Source organism: Nannobrachium achirus, assembly GCF_963921795.1.
Source record: "Nannobrachium achirus genome assembly, chromosome: 14".
NCBI lineage: Eukaryota > Metazoa > Chordata > Actinopteri > Myctophiformes > Myctophidae > Nannobrachium > Nannobrachium achirus.
In genome coordinates this window covers 28,645,408-28,666,780 of record NC_137821.1, presented here as the reverse complement: position 1 = coordinate 28,666,780, position 21,373 = coordinate 28,645,408, and the positions used below count along the sequence as shown (strand labels likewise).

Below are 21,373 nucleotides of genomic sequence, written 5' to 3'. Positions count from 1 at the left end.
TAAAATGTTATGGAAGGCAAGATAGTTGGAGCAAGGTATAATAAAATAAAAATGTATAGTCAGTGAAGTTTGCCAATTCTAACATATATGACCCACAACATTTTGGATCCGATATCACAGAATAACTGACAAACAATTAAAACTGCGATCCATAACATTCATGTCCTACCTGGGAGTGTGTGTGTGTATTGTATGCGTGCGTGTGCGTGTGTGTGTGTGTGTGTGTGTGTGTGTGTGTGTGTGTGTGTGCATGCGCGTGCATGCCTGTGTGTGTGTTGACTACATGTACATGTGCATCCACACCAAATCATTTCCAACGAGTGTATATTGATTGACTGCTTTTCTTTTGTCGCGATAACAAATATCATAAATATCCCAACACTTGGTTTATGTACCTCAAAAGTAACATTTAAACACAAGCTTTTAAATGTAAAATGTATAGTTTGCATATAATCATACTGGGCTTCTTCTAAAACCTCGTCCCCACCTGGCACAGATGATGTGACAGCTAAAGGCTGTAGGCGACATCATAATGACTACGTAGTCATACATTCATCTATCATGTATTATTATATCTATATAAACTCCATGAATCTCTGTCTCTGTACTGTATCTGTGCGTCTCTCCAGTGGGTTTGCCGATTTATGTGACATTTGTGCTGCTGTCACTGATATAATCAGGGATGGAGCACTTGCTGAAATAGATCCTGCGGTTTACTCCCAGGGCCAATCAAATTCTCATTAGGTTATACAGTATGTGGCACGCGGTTTCATGTACCGTACCAGCACAGCATGGCGATAGAGGTGACATATTTCACCTGTCTATGACAGTGGTTTTCAATCCTTTTCATATCAAGGTCCATTAAGTATTCACCATTTGTGCCGCGGACCACCATTTGATGACATTTAGCCTCTCAGACCCAAGATATTTTATTTATTTTTATCGTTGGATAAGATTTTGTCCACAATTCCATGCTGTATTGATGTTGGTATAGGAGAGAACAATTCTTCTACATTCTCCAACTGTGCAGACTTCTTGTAAATTAAATAATGCAGATGTTTAACAATAATTTAACTCAAAACCAAATGGACCCGTAAGGCTTTCATTTTACATTCTCAGGAGTTATTGATCTATAAGGCTCCATTTGGTTACCAAGTCTCCATCATTTAGTGGGGACCACCTGGAACCCCCTCAAGGACCACTGGTGGTCCCCAGACAACTGGTTGAGAAATACTGGTCTATGACACTATTGGAGAGGGGCAATTCATGTTAATGGACGACGTTCATGCAAACTTCTCCACAAAAGCACCAAAAGTGAGACATTGTGTGTAATGATACATGGCAATATCTTGCTGAAATCTACCAATATGTGTGTGTGTGTACCAAACATACTGTAGGTGTTTACACTTCAAAGAGAGCACAAGTGTTGGGAGGTGAATAAACTGTAGATTGCTTTCACAAGCATAACAGGCCATCAAAAGATGAAAGCTGAGGCAATGTGCAAAGTGAATTTCTAGTACCATCACATTACAGACACGACTGGGAATATAGGCCAGATCCAAGCCTGACGGAGGCTTTCTCTTAGCATTTCCAAATTACTTGTTTCAGCTTTCTGAATCACTTCACTCAGCAGCCCTGATGGCATCCTTGATTATAATGGAAATTAATAACCCAATATTTCTATCAAGGTTTATGCAAGGCCAATGGTAACATTACGTGCAACTAATGCTTGATAGATACGTTCACTGCACAGGAGTAATATTACTTTGGGTGAAGATTGTTGTGTCGGAATACATTGTGCAAATTTACTGTAGGTCAAATCACTGCAGGATCTCAATATCTCAGTATACAGAATATGAGTACCAGAAATGTGATGAAAATATTGCCTTTTAACCATTATCAAACAATCTGTAACTACATTTATTTAAACATATTTGACTTTCAGGCTAAAAAAGCAATAAGAGGCCGAAACGTATGTTTCTATGATCAGTGTTCTCAAACCTTTTCATGTCAAGGACCCCCAAAATAATATGTATTTGGCCGCGGACCCCCATCTCAAAATATTTTGTTCCAGGATTTGAGTTACAAATGTTCGCTTTAAAATATACATATTCAAAGATTTGGACGGATTTTCGTGATTTTTCAAAAAATAGCAGATCTATAATAGCTTAAGTATATCTGCAAAAAGTGCCCTCTCCAGAATGCAGATTTTACTATGGTGAAAGAAATACAAATGCTCTCTTTCCATGCCATACCTGAAGGCAGCATTCAAGACAATTGCCCTGTCCAAACTCTCCTGAACTTGAATGCAGCATCTTATGTAGAAATGTTGAAAATGTTGAAAAGAAATGTGTAGACATCAATCATCAAAAATAGCCAACCTCCAAGCTTGGAGGTCTGCTATTTTCGAAGTTTTCACCAAAAGGCCCTTTTAGATATTTCAGCCCAGCTGCCTCTCTAACATTCTCTGCACGTCCCATCCCATCCCATCCCATCCCATCCCATCCCATCCCATCCCATCCCATCCCTCCCTCTTACCGGCTGGTCGGCCCGGTTGATCCCAACCAGGAAGAGTGACTCAGCGATGAAGAGGCTGATGCACAGGTTCTTGTGGATGGTGTTGCGGTCGCTCTGGAGACCCCGGAAGAAGCAGAAGGTGAAGAGGCTGATGAGCAGGCAGACCAGGGACAGCAGGATGCCCACCCAGGTGATGACATCCAGCAGCATGTCGTGGACAGGGTCCGTGTTCTAGAAAGAGGACAGGAAGAGGAAGGACACTGTTGTTACATCAAGGCAACAACAATATGAACAGGGGTCATCAATAGTGTGTCCGTGGACTTGTCCTTGTCCTGGCACATTTTTGCTTTACACACCATTATAATGTTCTTATGCTGACCCAATTAGGCTACTGAATGTCAAGTCAGGCTTTCTTCAGACCAAATATGTCACGTATTTACTGCATGTGTGCCACTAGTAGCCTACTAGTTGGACTCCTAATATTATTAGGAGTCCAACTAGTAGGCTACTAGTGTCAAGAAATGGGAAACTGTCATATAATGCTTCAAAGACACGAAAAGAAGAAGAAGTGGTTCTCAAGGACCACCCTAACTCTGAGTGTGTACAAATGGAACCAAATGGACCTGTAAGGGTGCATTTGGCTCCATGTGTACACTATCAGAGTTACAAACCTGTTATGGGCATTCAGGGCTAGCTCTTTATGTGTTTCTGGTAATAATATTGTCCACACATTTTTGTATGTCCGTGGCAAAAATGGAATTTTGACAAAAATGTCCACCACAAGCCAGCATGGCGATGACTCCTGAATATTAAACATACTACAACGACAAAGAACGGAAAGGGTCTTTGATGAAGTCATGATGACACAGAAGGACAGAAGTGGTGGTTGCTTTTCAGCCACTCCAATTGGCTTTTACCGAAAGAAAAGATGACAGAAGACATAAAATAAAAAATAGATCTAGTTGCTGGGGGAAAAAGAGGAGAATGGGCAGGAATGTCTCGGGGCACATGAGCATATAATGAATATCATATTTATACACAGGCAATGAACATTGCCAAAATATCAGCTGAATACAAACAAGCTGTAACTGATAAAAACAAAACTTAAATTACTTTAATCGCCAAAAACAAACATTCAAACCCCAACCCTTGTTTTTATTCATGTAGCAATTGTCCTCAGCCCCTCCAATAACCATCTATACAGCAAGCCACAGGTGGCCGATATAAATCATGAATTAGATGGTATGAATGAAACCAAAAACGCCCCTGTCTTTTCCTTTGTCAGTAACAAAACAAGTTAATGGCACTGAGGGCCACAGGTGCCTGAGACCAGCACAGCGAGAATACCATTAAATCGCAACATGGTCAATCAATTTCATCATTGCTTTTAGACAATGTTCTCTTTTTGGAGAGTAATTTGCCACCATGGCCAGTTGCGGGCACTAAAAAGTGTCCCGCCGGCAATAAATACATGGCTTTACGGGAGATAAGGACCAACAGTGATTCCACTGCAGCCGTGAAAAGAGAATTTACATCAGGCCGTAAAAGCCAAGTGCACAGGGTGCTACTTGGAAGAAAGATGCAAAAGGCAACAACAACACACCCTGAAATGTCAGTTCCTTGCAGAGTGGTGGACTCCAGTGTTGTGCTTTGTTTGAAGAAATGCACCTCCTCGCAACATTCAAGCACCCTCCTCGGAACATTCAAAAGTGAAGAGCTGATTTTGTCAAAGTTGAAAACTTAAAGTAATTGGAGATCCGCATTGGCACTATCCTCACGATTCAATTCGATTACGATTCACCAGTTAACGATTCGAATCTATGATGCATTGCGATGCATCACACTTTTCTATATTACTATACAACATGGCACATTTTTCATCAGTCAATACAAGCAGTGAGATATACTGAACAAAATATTTTATTGCGACCGTAGGTGCAGTTTAGTATGTGAACGGTCACAGCTTGTCCTTATGTCATGATGTATCTCTGTCTATAACGCCTGACACTGTGGTTCTATGGGTTTGTCGCTCTGACATCATGCTCTGACGTCACTGTGATGTCAGGGGAACCACTCTTAACAGAATGGGGTTGCCTCCTCTGACATCACACTCTGGCTTCACTGTGATGTCACACTAACAGAATCCCTTTTATGCCCATATATGGAGTTCCCTGATGTCATCAATATTAAGCCCATATCTAACAGGACTTCATATGGGAATGCCCATGTATGGAGGCCACATCGGCCACATACCACACTAACGGCTGGTTCTACAGGCAGGGATCTCCATGTATGGGCATAAAAGGGTATGATGTCAGATGTCATAGACATCATAGGACTTTCACATAACAAATAACTGAGTAAGCATGTTTGGGCTCTCACAGCATATCTCCATATACAATACATGGATCTCCATATACTGTATGAGTACCAGGGGTCTCCATTTGGGTAACTGGTCCGATATACATGTCTGGCCAGATGGCCAAGAATTGGGTCGTCTTACCAGTTTGGAATTATTATATCTTCATTATTATATACAATATTATAATTATATTATAATGATATATAATCATATTTAGGCTTTGATTATTGATTATCGATTATTTCACAACAAAGTATAAGAACGAGTGCAAGTTGACCCATAGACCCGTACGGGTCCACTTCCACACTTTCAATTAACATTCCAGATTCCGCTGCGTGCCAACGGGACATCTTATTGATAATCGTCAAAGTAGAAACGCTGTCCAAAACCACAAGACTCTAACTAGTTCACAGCCAAATCGCCAAACGTCGCCATTTTGAGGAGGCCCAGCCAGCCAGATCGCCAAACGTCGCCTTCCTGATGGTTTTCTGATTTTTTTGGTATTTTTTTGACATTTTTAGAGCCATAAATGACCATTCTAGCTTCATTTAAGCTTCAGCAATGATAATGCGATGGAAATGATGTCATCGATGACGTAACCCGGAAGTCATTTGCATATAGCATAGCATATGCAAATTTTAGCATTGAAAGCCAACGTTTTTCTTATCAAACTTTACCATATGTAGACGGATTTTCATTCGGAAAAAAATGAGAGGCTGACAGAGTGGTCACCCAGCATCATGGTCGAGTGTTTGAAATAAACTGATTGCGCCCGTGAGGGCGTGCACGATGCTGTTTGTTTGGGCGCTCCGGCCGGCCGTCAGTTCCATTATAAACACAGGCTGCAGGTCATTCTCATTCAGTCTAATGAGTCAGCCTGATCACTTAGTCGTTGGCGCACTCTTGTGGTATACAAATAGACTGCAGTTTACAATTATATTCTGGTCATTGATTGTTGTATTGTAGGACTGAAAAAAAAATAATAATCCTGGCAGTATAGGCGCACAAGCATATTGTAAATGGCTGGGAGAGTTAAGGATCTCATTAAAGATCCTCCATGGCATCACCCACAAGACCCATCAATCTCTCACGCGCTCATCACAAGATTGCAAATAGGCCCTTTGAGGAGGGGCTGATGACCGTTTTGCTGGATCAGCAAGGATACGCCGATGTCCTCTGAACACTTTCAGTTGACACAGCCAGAAACTGTCCAAGTGTGTTACCAAAACAGCGTTGTACATCACAGCCCAAAGCACATTCACAGCTGGCACTTGGTAAAACGTCACTATCCAGGGGCGTCAATTGGGTATGGCAGTTGGGTATGCAACTGCCATGCCCTGGGTCCAGGGGGGGGGGGGGGGGGGGGGGATAAAAGTTACTTTTAAATTTAAATTCATGAATGTCTCTTTGTCTATCTGTGCTGGCTATTATGTTGTTAAATTACAGTAAAATAACTACAAATGCAACATTTTACAAAATGGTCACTTTAACAAGGTATTATAATTATATTCTCCACACTTGTAGTCTCCCCATCTTGACAAGATGGTATATTCCCAGGTTCCGCAGGTTCTGCAGGTCAGCTGCACGGGTGCAATGCATTATTGTTAATTGTGGCACGTTTACTAACATGCCAAGTTTAGCTGCACTTGAACAACTGTTCCAGGCTGCCATATCCAGCCCAAGAAAGCGTAGAAACGGGGGAATTTTTTTTATGTACTTCTTAAAATAAATGTATCATCCCTGTTGCTAAGGTATGGCAACATCATGTTGCCATACCTTAGCTTTTTCTGAACTGACGCCACTGTCACTATCCAATAATTCTAAGTAAACACCCAAATAATAGTGTGTGTGTGTGTGTGTGTGTGTGTGTGTGTGTGTGTGTGTGTGTGTGTGTGTGTGTGTGTGTGTGTGTGTGTATGCGCGCGCGTGCATGCATGCATGCGTGCGGTGAGGAGAGGGGAGGAGGGGTATGCTTGTCAGGTTGTAGGCAGAGAACATGACACACGCTTAAGAAAATGTCTCCCATATGGAAAACCTGGGAATTGAGCATCAGACGGCGACATCTTGATTTATTAACTTAACATGATTACTGCGCCCAAACAATTTGGTCAGCTTCCTACATTCCTTAATTTCCCAGAGGAATCCTCCTCCTCTACAGTCCACTGGGCTTTGACTTAAAATAAAGGGGAAGAAAATGACGAGCTGATTTACTGTTAAAAAAACCTGCCTTCAAAATGACGCGGCTCCCTGCTGGGACTCAAGAAATGTTTGGGTGGAACTCAAGCTTTTATTACATTCAGCACTCGGGTGACGCCAGGCACATGCACACATAGACATCAAAGGGGGCTTGAGCCCCTGCCCTTTTATCCATCTGTAAAAAGTGCCCTCTCCAGACCATGAATGCAGTTTTTACTACGGTGAAAGAAACGCAAATGCCCTCTGTCCATGCCATACCTGAAGGCAGCATTCAAAGAGAATTGCCTTGTCCAAACACTCCTGAACTTGAATGCAGCATCTTATGTTGAAAGAATTGCCCTCTCTGTTTATAAATCCATGCCGTTACGTCACATCTCCAGTATTGACTTGATTATGCTTAGTCAGTGTGGTATCAAGTACCGAAAATAGCCGACCTCCAAGCTCACAACGCGTCGCAGCGCGACATGTGAGAGACTATACACACAAAAACTACTATTATTACTCTGACTACTTGGTCAGTCTCAGCCAGGCTTTCAGAGGGCTGCTCCACCCATACACACACACACACACACACACACACACACACACACACACACACACACACACACACACACACACACACACACACACACACACACACACACACACACACACACACACACACACACACACACACACACACACACAGCTGTGCCATGAGGCTATCCAGCTCACTGGTCTCCTCAGCTCCACTGTCCTTTGTCACTGCCCCAACATATGAGGTCTTCTGCCTCTTCTCGCTGTCAGTCGGTTCCCGCAGGAGTTACTTGATGGGCCCCCAGTCCCTGGCGCCTCTGGCAATGACCTGCCAGCTGCATTCTGTGTGCTGCTAACTTGTCACCAAGTCTCGAGAGCTTGCTGAAAAGGATGGCATGTTCCCGGCCAGGAGATGTGGTGGTGCAGAGGTGCCACCCACAATATGCAGGTGCAGCAGTCGTTGAGGGACCTCTCAAGGGTCTGTGGCTCACGGCTGTGGAGCAGTACAATCTCCACAGTGGCAAAGAAAAAGGAGATTTTAAACAACTCTTATATCATAATGGAGCCTCATATCTTCTTCAGGTCATTGTAAGCTCTCGTTCAAGGGACTGGAAGGTGAAGAGAGCACACACACCTGAGCAATGTGCCTTTGGGTTGTTAATATCCTATTGGCATTCAAATAAGAGGCCCACTTTCCTGCCCTCAGCCTCCCCTCTTGTAGAACCCTTGATGTGATTGTGAATCAGTCAGTTTCATCGTCTGGTGTTATCACTTTAAGTGCATGTGTTGGTGAGTGTCAACTCAATTGCATGGAGCAGAGAGGGTTGTACTCGTCTGGATAGGATTGAATGCCTTCCCATGAATGTCCGTGTCGTCAGTGAATGTTGACATTGCTGCTAGGTTGTTGGTATCCACATACAGTAATTGAGCAGGACTTAACCTTGTCAATTATGTGCCTAAGTGCACCAGACCCCACTTTGAGAATCAGTGCTCTATAGCAGTACAAGGTACGTCATTTAGATTAAGGTCTGTAAAGATGTCGGGGATCTCCTCATTGGCACCTTCCACTTCTGGAGTATTGCCAAACACGTTGCAAAAGTGAGAGAACCAGGTGGTACCTCTCGATAGATATAACTGAGGACCTCTCAGGCCTTGCCTTATTTGCTCTCACCATGCTCCACCGCTCCCCTCCACACATTCTCCATCAGCTCCTCCTCCTCCTCCTCCTCCTCCTCAAGCCTGTTGTATGTTTTGTTTTGAAGAGATGCTGCCGAGCCTTCATTCATGCACTCTTGTTCTCCTCAGACTGGTTGCTGTCCAAGTTCTGGCCTGCCCCCTTGACCGCTTCCCTCGCCTTCACGACGTCTTGATGGTTGTGTACACAGGGATCACTTTAACCACTCCTTTACTGGAACACACTCCCTCCCTCCCTGCCACCGTGCACGCTTTGATGAACCACTCGTATCTGTCTGCGGCACAGAAAAAAGCCGGCACAGGTGAATAAAGTGTCTGAAAAGCGATGACTGCCATTCTGATGGGCGCTCTTTCTCTCTGTAACAAGACTGGGTAAAAAAAAGAAGAACTGTATTCGGCAGGCTTTATGTGCGGAATTGTGGGCAGTTTGTAAGAGGGATATAGTCAGTGATATCCTGGATATGAAATGTTCATGGGCAATTTCTGTAGTGGTCCAAGCTATATTTGTTGTAAAGCTATCTAACATATAATTTTCCGAATGTCTGTCTGTCTGTCTGAGTGTCTGTCTGTCTGTCTGAAACCGCGTTTCTCCTCAGTGGCTGGAGCAATTGATCTGAAATCGCATCACCATCAGCATATGAACACACCTGACATAACTGTGAAGCCCGTTTGTCACTTTCACAAATCGTATGCTGTATAATTGCATTTTTATGGTGTATCTATATCTATTTAGCCTACAGTACCTTTTGTGACCACACATGTTAAGGGAGGGGCGCTGTTGTTCAGGCCATGCACAATCACACACAAACCCACACACACACACACACACACACACACACACACACACACACACACACGGGGGGGGAGTGTGTGTGTGTGTGCAGGCGGGCAGGCGGGCGGGCGGGCGGGGGGGGGGGGGGGGGGGGGTGGTTCTGGCCCTGTTACAGATGTTGTCCAAAATCATGCAGATCGGTACACAGTATCTCTGTAGCCGTTAAATGGAACGGGTATTTCTTACATTGATGCTCCTACATATTAGCATGCAAGCACCAGTTAAAGTTACTTTCCATCCCTCATATACTGTGTGCACAGTGCACATCCCATAATCCACACACTGCACATCATTTCGGAGCTCATATCTTTGAACGGGTAAGGGCTAGTGTTGATAATAAAATAAATACATAAATAATAATAATAATAATTATAATTATACAATGTAGTTGTAAAGGCAGTACTTTCCAGTCATATCTTGGGACGTTTGCTTTGACAGAGAGAGCTTAATTAATTGTGACTACTGTTTTATCTGAGGACTCCCCCTCAGTCTGTGTTTTGTCAGAAGTGATTGTTATTTGCAGGGCACTCTCCCTCATGCCATACAGAGAGCCGTTTTCCCTCCTACAATTTTCCATTGTTCCAAATAATTAAAGGATGTCTTATTAAGGTCAGGGCAGGATAGCTTATTAGCTCGGTTGCCTGTTTGGCTACATCTCCAATATTAATATTCATGTCTTGCCATTAATAGTCGAGCTGTGGTTCAGTGTGAGCTTCAGACGGACGCTACTAGCAGCTGTGGCCGACAGGAGAGCTCACAGGCTGTGTACAAGTGTAGAGAATCAGTGTCCATCTCTGTTGGTGTTCTGGTGGGTAATCAGGAACCTACTGCAAAGCAACCAAAGAAAGCATATCGTTGTTGTCCGGTAGAAACCTTGTATGTCCAAAGCGGTTCATATTGTCTTTATCATTTTAAAAAACGTATTTAAAATAGTGAAAATAGCCGATCTACAAGCACACAACGCCTCGCACTAGATTGGCTATTTTCACTAGTTTTGTGCGACAGTCTTGTATGATGAAGAAGAGATTTACTTTACGAAAGAAAAAAAAACGTACAAATTTGAAACTTTTTAGATACAAGGTTTTGCACGTCATATGAAGGAACATGGTCTCTGTTCTAAATAGGACACATCTTAAGTGATGATGAGGTAATGAGGTAATGACGAGGGAATTTGGTCGGTACACTCTACCCACATTTTCATCTCTCTCTCCCTCCCTCCCTCCCTCCCTCCCTCCCCCTCTCTCTCTCTCTCTCCCTCCCTCCCCCTCTCTCTCTCCCCCCTCCTCCACTTGTGCATCACTCACATTTTACAATCGCCACAAACCCATAGCCTGGAAATGGACCCATCAGCCTGCGTTGGAGAGATAGGATGCTCGGCTTAGCCACTTGCAATATTAGTCCAGATGAAACGGCATTTGGAGAGCATCTAACTTCTCGTATCGCGCCGTATTTCTCAGCGAAACGGGACAGGCAGCCGGGACATAAGAGGAGCAATTTGATTTGAACGTTGAAAACGTGGGCATGTCATAACAATGGAGAACGACAGTTGACTGATTGACTGATGGGTGAATGATATTGGATTTTGAAATAAGAATACAAAAAAAGTTTTTGTATTATAATTTAAAAAGTCAATAATTACAGAATAAACTAATATGATCTAATCTAATCTAATCTTGATTTTAAAGACGTCACACTCTCTCATCCTCTAGGAAAATAACACGTGACTCAAAGCTATAATGTGGAATACATCCGTGGAAATATTTGCTTACGTTGAAAGAAAATATAAAAAAAAGGCATATACCTCCTCTCCCAAGCAAGCGCCGCTTTAAATCACATTTCGACCTTAGTCAGCAATGCCGCGTGTGTTGGTGGTGGGAGGAGGTGGGAGGGGGGCCGGGGTTGCAGTAAGAGGGCGAAGAAGGACTCATCAACACCCCCCCCCCCCCCCCCCCCCCTCCAAAAGAAAAGCAGAGTTCCGACGAAGAGGAGGAGGAGACCCGGGGCTATGAAGTGTCACAAAAAAGGCTTGTTTAGCGGCAGCTTGGCTCGGGAGGGGCCGACAGATGCTGATCATTAAGAGGCTGTGGTGGGATAACAGCCACGGCGCTCCTGCAGTCTGGGGGGAGAGCGCCACTCCTTTTGATTTCCCTGCCTGATGAGCCGTTGTGTATACAACCACGACGAGGGGAGGGGTTGGGGGGGAGGGGTGGCGAGGTGCCCTGCGGAGCGGCGGGCGCGTGCGCACATGCAGATGTGCATCCGTATAATGAAAAACGAGGGGGGGAGGCGGGTTACGGGTGCGTGATTTTTTCTTCGTTTGTCTCCCCCCGCACTGCGAGGGCACCCACACGTGGGTGGCAGCAGCTGTCGATGTTTGTGCCCGTGTGTGTGTGTGATCTGTGTGTGTGTGTGTGTGTGTGTGTGTGTGTGTGTGTGTGTGTGTGTTTGTGTGTGTGTGTGTGCACGCATGACACATAATGCCTGATATATTGTCGTTGTCGGGTGGAAACTTTGTATGTCCAAAACCTTCCTTATTTGTTATTTTAAAAACTATTTTTGTCATTTAAACTATTTAGAATAGTGAAAACAGTAGATCTACAAGCACACAACGCCTCGCAATGCGAAGCGTTGTGTGCTTAGATCTGCTATTTTCACTAGTTTTGTGCGACTTTCCGAAAAAAACATACATATTTGAAACTTGGAGATACAAGGTTTCTGCCTGACAGAGACAGTGCACATCGTGTCGCACACACAGAAAACAGCCGATCTACGACCTCGCAGCGCTTGCGGCTCCGCCATTTCCGCTGTGCGACACCGGCGAGCGACGACTAACGAATAAAAATCCGGCGTAAGTCGCTCTCGCAGCGGACACGGTGGGTGGCAGCAGCTGCAGCGCATTGTGACGGAGGAGCCCGGAGGTCTCCTGGGCTAGTGGGCTGTGCAGCGGCTGCAGGCTCCATCCATCACATCCTCACCTTCAAATGAAGCAAGCCGGCCGAACGAGAACGAGGAAAGAGAGAGAGATAGAGGAAGGAAGAGGAAGAGAAACACAGAGAGAGAGAGAGAGAGAGAGAGAGAGAGAGAGAGAGAGAGAGAGAGAGAGAGAGAGAGAGAGAGAGTGGGGAGACAGAGATGTAGACAGACAGCGGAGGTAGAGGGAAATCTGCGTCCAACACACAATACTTTTACTTCTACACTACATCTCGGATCCAAATATTGTACTTTTACTCCACTAGATTTATTTGAAAACTTTAGTTACTAATTACTTTTCAGATATAAATTGTAATATTATAATAGATACATGAATCACTTTAGCCCTATTTTGCACCTAAGCTGTTTGAAAATAGACAATCTACAAGCTCACGTGAGCTTGTAGATCTCCTATTTTCAAACATTTTGTACTTTTACTTTTGGTACTTTTGGTACTTCTAAATGCCAATACTTGCACACTTTTATTCAAGTATATTTCGAATTCACAACTTTTACTTGTAACAGAGTACATCTAACATTGCAGTATTGATACTTTAACTTAAGTAAATGACGTGAGTACTTATTTCCACGACTGCCGACACGTGGGGTGATGCATTGCTGCTGAGCGATTCCATTGTTCTGGGAGAACCGTGTGACGACAGCCGCATTGTGGTCCACCAGAAAGTTGGCTTCTTTTTTTTTCTTCCTTTCCTGGGGGCTTTTGCAGGGGCCGGACGGCAAATTATGTCATCTGCAGAGGCTCTGCACCTCACCTCGCGCTGCGCTGACAGGCCTGCACAGCGGTAACCTGTATAACGGTCCCCGAAGTGGCCAGGCGTAATTTGCCCCGAAAAATTCACTCCGCGGCGTGTCACAGTGTGCTGCCGAGTCATACATGTTACTTACTGGGGCGCGCCATTGCCTGTGCACATTCGATTTGTCTTCCAATCTCATGTCCCGCGTTCTTTTCTCTCTTTTTTTCTTTATTTCTTTAAACACACATATTTTTCATTCCAGATGGATGCCTCAGGAGATTGGCTCTGGCCCTGATCTGCTCCCATGTAGCACAACATAGGGGTTTTTCTGAGCAGCCCGGCAGTCTGGGGTGGAGGTGGGATGTACACGACAACAGCCTTCTTCTAGATCATGCTCCGGCCATTTCTAGCCAAGCCATCTGAACCTGACATCACATCATACACACTTAATTACCATAAGACCCTGTGTCCAAAGCTAAATCCCTTTAACTGCTTCTCGGTAGACTCCTGAGGGGCTGATTGGGTGGAACGAGGAGGACGTCTTCGTCAATCCTTTATACCTCAGAAGAATTGCCTCTCAGCGTGCGGCCACAAAAGCCAATCCAATTAAAATGCATAACTCTGCTCCGCATGCCTCCCGAGAAGGGCTTTGGACTCGTGAAATATGGTGTGCGTGGGGAGGAGGGGTCGGGAGGGATCGCGGTTGTGGTTAAGGGGGTAGCAGCCTCGCTGCAGGGTGTCGTGTGTCAAGTTTCACCTACAGTATGGCTCAAGGATTTATGATCTGCACGGCGGATGAGCGGCGGTGGCGGGCGAGGAGCGTTATGAATCAGGGGGTACCGGCCCATTCGTCACGTTTAACCCTCAAAGACCCGGAGCGTGCCCCCGCGTCGCGTTAGATTTTAACCACTTTAACCATTATTTTATGCTTTTAACTATTGAAAAAATAGCAGATATACAAGCTCACAGCACGGCACCGAGTGCCGCGCTGCGAGCTTGTATATCTGTTATTTTTGAAAAAACTTGAAAATGTGTGCACATTTTTTTTTTTTTTTTTTTTGTTATCAATTATTTTTATTTTCCATAACATGAAATTAGAGACATACATATGAATAGAACAAGAAAAAGTAAAACATTAATCAAAAGAAAAATGCAATTATGTGTGCACATTTTTTAATATATATTTTTCAAAGCAAACTTTTGTAACTCAAATCTCTGCTTCTGGGGGGTCACTGGAACAACATATTTTGAGATGGAGGTCCACAGCCAAATACATGTAATTTTGGGGGTCCTTGACATGAAAAAGTTTGAGAACCACTGATTTAGAGGAAGGATTTGGATGTCGGGTCAAAGATCGGCTCAAAGATATTCAAAGACTTGCACACATTTTCAAGATTTTTCAAAAATAGCAGATCTACAAGCTACAAGCTCACAGCGCGGCACCGAGTGCCGCGCTGTGAGCTTGTGTATCTGCTATTTTTCAATGGTTAAAACATAACATAATGGTTAATGTGGTTAAAATCTAACGCAACTCGGGCGCGTTCCAGGTATTTGAGGTTTAAAGGGGGCCATGGGAGAGCTTCCAGCTGCCTGCCGGGAGTTAACATTCAGCACATGTAACTAATGTTGTCATTCCATGTTCTGGGCTCTGATAACGGTGATCTAATGCCCGAGGAGGAGAGCTTTCAGGTGGCCTTGTAGCGGGGAGATCTCTCCGCGTGGGTCAGCATAATCTAGGGCACTTTCAACTTCATCTGGGTTAATTTAGGGCTGTTATACTCGAGATCTGTAGCGACTGTTACTGTTCAGGAAATGAAAAACATTACCTGCGTTCCAACGGATCCAACGTGGTTATTAACAAGCTGTTGTTAATCATTTTCGTCTGTTAAATATTTATAAAACCCAGCAGACAGACTTTCAACTTTATGGTTGTCTTTTGTCTGGTGTATTTTCAATTCGCTTTTTTCTAGCGAAGATATCTACAAGCTCACTGGTGTTGTGAGCTTTGCTAGTTTCACAATTCGTGCACATCACTGTCATACGACAAACGATAAAACAGACTCAATTTATGAAGGGGAAAAAAAACATAAAAATATGAAATATATGGAGATACAAGACTTCTACCCGGCAGCAATGATTTGTGCAGGACATAAACACGCGTCCCCAATCCATGATGGTGGGCTGTGTGATGCATCTGGAGGAGATGCAGCTCCACTCTGATGAATGGAGCCCACGTGTCACCCCTTTAATCATCCATTGGGAGAGAGGCCATTGATTTATACCTGCTAGTCAGTGGGGAGTACTGCCACTTACTAGTGCTTCAATCCTTCCCTGGAGCCCACCCCAGCGCACACGCACACACACACACACACACACACACACACACACACACACACACACACACACACACACAACCACCGACAAAATAATGGCCTGTAGGTGGAACTGGGGCAGGTCTATCTTTCACGAGTTCAGACTCACTATTTAAAAGGTGCTTCCACAATGGCCTCCAGGCGAGCTTGCACAAATGACAGGCTTAAATTCAAAGGAGACGGTTCAATAACGAGCAGAGCTGCCTTTAGGAGCTCCGGTGAGCTTCAGCCACCAGGGAGCCCTGAAAGTTGAGTTTTAAAAAGCTCACACAGGAAAAGAACACAAGCCCCCAACCTGACCTTTGTTTTTTTTTTGTTTTTGTTTTTTATCGGCCTGTCCCCGTGTCCATCAAAGAGCCGTTGGACCTGGCCCAGACCGCTCGCGTAGCGGTCTGGGAACCTAGGCTCTAAAGTAGCCTGACAGAGTGTTGCGGTTTTGAGTCCCATTCCCGAAGACCATTGCTGTGCGGCTATCCCCGTCTCATTCTACCTCTTTTGTGTCTATCAATAAAGGCAGAAAAGCAAAAACTAAAAAGACTTGTTGAACTGAATGAGACAGGGCACGGTGGCGCGGTGGGTAGCGCTGTCGCCTCACAGCTAGAAGGTCCTGTGTTTGTTTCCCGCCGGGGGGCGCTGGGGGCGTGTTTCCTCCTCGGCATCATCAGCGCCCACACCCTAGGTGGGGTTGGCGAAATGGCCTTTCTGTGTGGAGTTTGCATGTTCTCCCCATGTCTCCTAGGGTAGATACCCTCACAAAAACATGTAGTAGTCCTGGTTTCTATAATTTCTCCCACCTGGCCAGTCAGGGCTCCCCAGGTGTGGCAGAGGAAGGGGCAGAACCAAGGATTACAGCTTTGGCACTGGGTGAAAAAATGGGTTTCAAAAATCTTGGGATAAAAACATATTAAAAAAAGAAAGAAAAAGAAAAACTAAATGAGACAGCTGAATCGATGCCTCACTCTCATCTACACAAAAAACAAGATGACATCATCACAGCTGTGTGAGACTATATTTATATATACAGCAGGTTGCCATGCCGTGTGAAAGAAGTGATGATCCTGGGGTTTCGGCCTGCAAGAACAAGTCGGCCAGACATGTCATCACTTTTAGAAATCCGCAGTAGCCTAAATCCCCTCCATGATTCTCAGTTGGACTTGAAAAGAATGTATTTCCATACAATGTCAATTGGTTTTTCGGGCAGCCTTAATGACAGCTTGTCCCCAGGTTCAATAACAGAGCAGTTCAAGGATGCAATTTTCGTTTTTTTTGCCTTTCAGGCAAAGTCATATTTCAAGGTACCGGCACTCACATCACTTACTCCAAAAGGGAAAGAACTAGGACAAGGGAAATGTAACAAATAAAAATGGAAAAGATTATAACATGGAAAAAGTAAAATAAAGTTAAAAGTAGGGATAAGACAACAAAAAAATAAAAAATAAACGTATCCTCCTGTAAGTTATGGCCGCTGTACCGCTTAAATCTCTGTCTAGTCTCATTATAAATGTAGTGAATGAAGACTTTGAAGGAATTTAATGAACACCTCTTGTAAGGTTACAGTGACCTTGAGCTCCGACCACCTATTTTCATCAGTTCAACCTCCAAGTGTCATTAAATTACCTCAAGGTGTTCCTGGGATATTAGGTTCACAAAGTTAAGGACGGACGGACGGATAGACGGCCAGACAACCTCAAAACATCCATCTGGGAGCAAGGCTGGAGGCCCGGCGGAGGCATGGAAACATTAACAGTTATTTAAGATGCACAAAAGAGACTTAATCTCCAACCAACACACCGCTGCCATCTGCGACTTTAATTTGTTTGCATGGCCATCGGCGATATCCTTCAACTCAGGATGCAGAATCAGTCGGAAAAAAGAGCTGCCCCTCCCCGCCAGGCAGCTCGCATTAGCAAACAAAGTGTTCTGAGTGGCGAGACAGATGATGGTGACAGCATTTGATCCGTTGGCGATTGTCTTGTGGCTGCTACCTGAACTACCCCCCCTGCTCGCAAACAATGTGTGGGTGGGAGGGGTGCGCCTGCGCGGGAGGGGTCGTATGATTGAGTCACTCATTGAGATGAGATCGAGTTCAGCTGCTGTGAACCAGTCCGTGCCTTAGTTAGTATTCTCTGCAGAACTCTGCTTTAGTTCGAGCGAGATCATTACTTTGAATCTGCCAGGCTCTGAAAATACTCTGAATTTATGTATTCGCCAGCAATAGACCAGTGGAAAGTGTGCATGGTGCAGGAAGGGTGTACAAAGGAGGTTTTGGGAAGAAAAAAAAGAAAAAAAAGAAATGTGCCAACATCCACAGATCAAAGACTTAGACATAGTGAGTTTGAAAAGGTGATAATAATTGAAATATAATTACTCCCTGTGAGAGTGAACTGGGGATAGTGAACTTGTACGAAGGAAGCTTTATAGTTTGAGAAAGGCATTTGGGGTCTTGAGGACTGTAATAATATAGGTTTTCAAATTATGAATTGTAGATCTTATAGGGTGTATCTACAGTGGAGAACAAAATAACGCTAGATAGATACTGTTCTAAATATTTGGAACAAAGGTTAATGACTGCATGGAAAAGTGCATTGTGTGGTACAGTGTTGTCTTGAGCAATCAAACTTTAAATACATGTATCGACTCAGGAACAATGCAAGTCAGGAACGATGCAAGTTGGAAATGCAAGCCCCATCGAGATAAATCTCCTTGTGTATACAGTAGATAAACAAACTGCTTCACAGTGGTGCTGGTTACAACAATGCTTACAGTATGTAACTAATATATAATTGTATATGCAGATAAACAAATAAAAAGACAAATGAATGGAGAAACTGTCAAAAAGAAAAACGAAATCTGTGCTTCTCCCTCTGGTTGGTGGGATTAAGCCGACAATCACTTCGTTGTCGGAGAGCTCAAAGTTTTTTTTTTTTTTTTTTGTTTTTGGTAGAAGGATGTCATAGAACAACCTCCAAACCTAAGAAACCTAAGAAAACGTAATTAACACAAACTCTGCAAAAAAAGAAAAAAAAAAAACGTAGTGATCTCCGCCAGGCCCGAGGAACCCGAGAATTTAACAAGCTTTAATTAAAAAAGAAAAAAAAAATTAGCGCAGCGAAACTAAAATGGGCCGGAAACTAATCCTCCTGATCGGTTTCAACATGGAGACGGACCGATTAACATTGAGGCCGAAGCCGGAAGCAGGATGGTCCATCCTCTATTCCGGCCGTTAGCTTTCTGTGTATAGTACAACACAGCTCACAAATAGACAACGGCTGGATGGATTTTACATTTTTTTGCTGATGAAATACCCGCACACGCATGATGCATAGTCCGTGTCCGATCGCGCACGATGGAAACTCTAGTGCCCACGTTAAAAGGTAAGAGAAGCCAGGCAGTGGAAGACATAGCGACATTTTCGGGTTGCCCAGGTGGTCCGGTCAATGAGTTAAAATCGTGTGGTTAACATACATTTTATTAAAATGTATTTATTTATTTAATGTTATTTTATAGTATTCTATTCAGTCTAACCAGAAGCAGGAACAAAACACATCCTGAATGAATAGCCATCAAAATGAATGACCATTGATGGGGAGATATCAAAAGCAGAAGCATGTATTGCCCCCCCCCCATCCCCCATGCAGCACATCCAACCCCAAGTAAGGTCACAGTGTATTAGCCTGGACAAAAAGATCCTTGAATGCAGCACTAGCACTATTCCTGACTAGAGCACGACATACATTGCTCTACCCCGACGGCCAAACATACAGTATAATGAGATGAAAGATGACGGCGATAGCAGCACGCCTCTGTCCTCCAAAGGGAAGATGGTAGGCTAATTACAGCTTGCCTCTCTGCTTTAGAGATGGGCGGTGTGGAATAAACAAGGTTACAAAGTAATATATTGCTCCGAGGGTAATGAGTAATAACAATGCGGAGATGGAGCACGGGTATGTTTCGTTGCCACGGAGACAAAGACACACGGTCACTCCAATTTTATGCAATTTGTTCTGTTACTGCATCTCTCTCTCTCTCTCTCTGTCTTTCTCTCTCTCTCCCTCTCTCCTCCTATTCACTTTGTGTCTTGAGACAGAACGTCATGACAGTTTGTCAAATAAAATGCCTCCGTATCAAGCATCCAGTGGCGCCACCCGACCAGCTGTCTTTACAGCATCCGAGCAGAAAGACAAAGAACAGAGGAAGAGGAGGGAGGAGGAAAAAAAAGGCACATCACTGCAGAAAGCGGGGCGAAGCGGCCGCCCGTCCACTCTTCATCGGATGAAAAGTGGACAGTTTAGCGGGCAGCCTAGGGTTTCCAAAAACATTGAGGACAGGCTTCACTGAAAGCGATCCTTTTACTTCCATTTTGCCCTCTTTTCCATCCTTCCTTTCACACTGTGAAGGCCCCCATTCTTCAGGGGGCCGGCAGCGAGCTTACCGAGACTCATGCAGTCATGCAGCTGAGTGACAGTGAATCCACTCGCTTTAGTGTTGTCCGAACTCAAAGAACCTACAGTATCGTTGTCAGTCGGAAAACCTTGTATGTCCAAAACCGTTCGTTTTGTATTGATCATTTTAAAAAGGATCTAAAATAGTGAAAATAGCAGACCTACAATCACACAACGCCTCGCGGTGGGCTTGTAGAACTGCTATTTTCATTAGTTTTGTGCGTCAGTCTTGTGTGACGAAGCAGGGCTTTGCTTTACGAAGAAAGAAAAAAGAAACTTGGAGACAAGGTTTCTGTCCGACAGTGACGGTATCCATGACCCTGTTCTTGTGTCCTTGCATAAGCACACGTGTGCTGTGCATCTACTGTGTGCAAGCCTGCATTGTGACATACTGTATATGCCTAGGTATTTTGTGTTTGTGTGCGCGCGTGCATGTGTGTGTGACAGAGAGAGAGAAAGAGAGAGAGAGAGTAGGGGTTGGCAAAGGAGAAAGGATTAAGGACAGTCCTAGGCCTTGTGCGTACGTGGCTAGCAGCCAAGTAGGACAGCCCTTATAGAGTGCTTTATGCACACTCACACAGAAGACATGCCAGGGGTCAGATGGGTGGGGTTGTTCAGGTACCATGAGATACTGAGAAGCACTCTGCCGCCGTCAACCCGAACCTCCAACTTCCTGTGACAGAGGCAATTGAATCGTCTGTCACCAATCGGCACCGCCGCGTCATGTTGATCCTCAGCCGGTGACTTTCCACCACCTCTCTTTCCTCTCCTCCTCCGGCCCTGCTCATCTTTATCACATTCCCGAGAAGTGCCGGTGACAATGGCACTGTCACGACCGATCCACACCAAACAACGCGGCGATCTTTCCGAGAGCGTTGCCTGTCACCCTGTGCCCCCGTTTCTTCAGTTCTCACTCTACTCCACTCCTTATCATGTCTTTCAAATATATCTAGCCATGTCTACCGGTGTATATATAACAGCTATCTTGTGAAGTTAGGAATGCTTAGATAGAGCACCTCAAACCGCAAGCTGCAGTGCAGAAGGAATATTGCTTGTCTGGCACCCATAGTGGGTGTTTGAGAGCACTGACTTTGAGTGATTGGGAAAACTGAAGTGACCTCTCATCGATGATCAATTAGACAACTATGTTTGAAAAAAAGAAAAAAGCTATAAATATGTCCTGATTAGTGAAAATTGTTCCTACTGTAGCTTGGAGG

General features: G+C 44.4%; 1 protein-coding gene across 1 annotated transcript in view; it reads right to left on the bottom strand.

Moving 5' to 3' along the window:
• Positions 1-21,373, bottom strand: part of LOC308298713 (adhesion G protein-coupled receptor L3) — a gene marked incomplete at both ends in the record, with an annotated part of 264,755 nt that overhangs the window by 45,223 nt on the left and 198,159 nt on the right. The window contains one exon of the mRNA XM_080742365.1: positions 2,539-2,748. Within this exon, the coding sequence (XP_080598491.1) occupies positions 2,539-2,748 (210 nt within the window). The remainder of the gene's footprint in view (positions 1-2,538; positions 2,749-21,373) is intronic.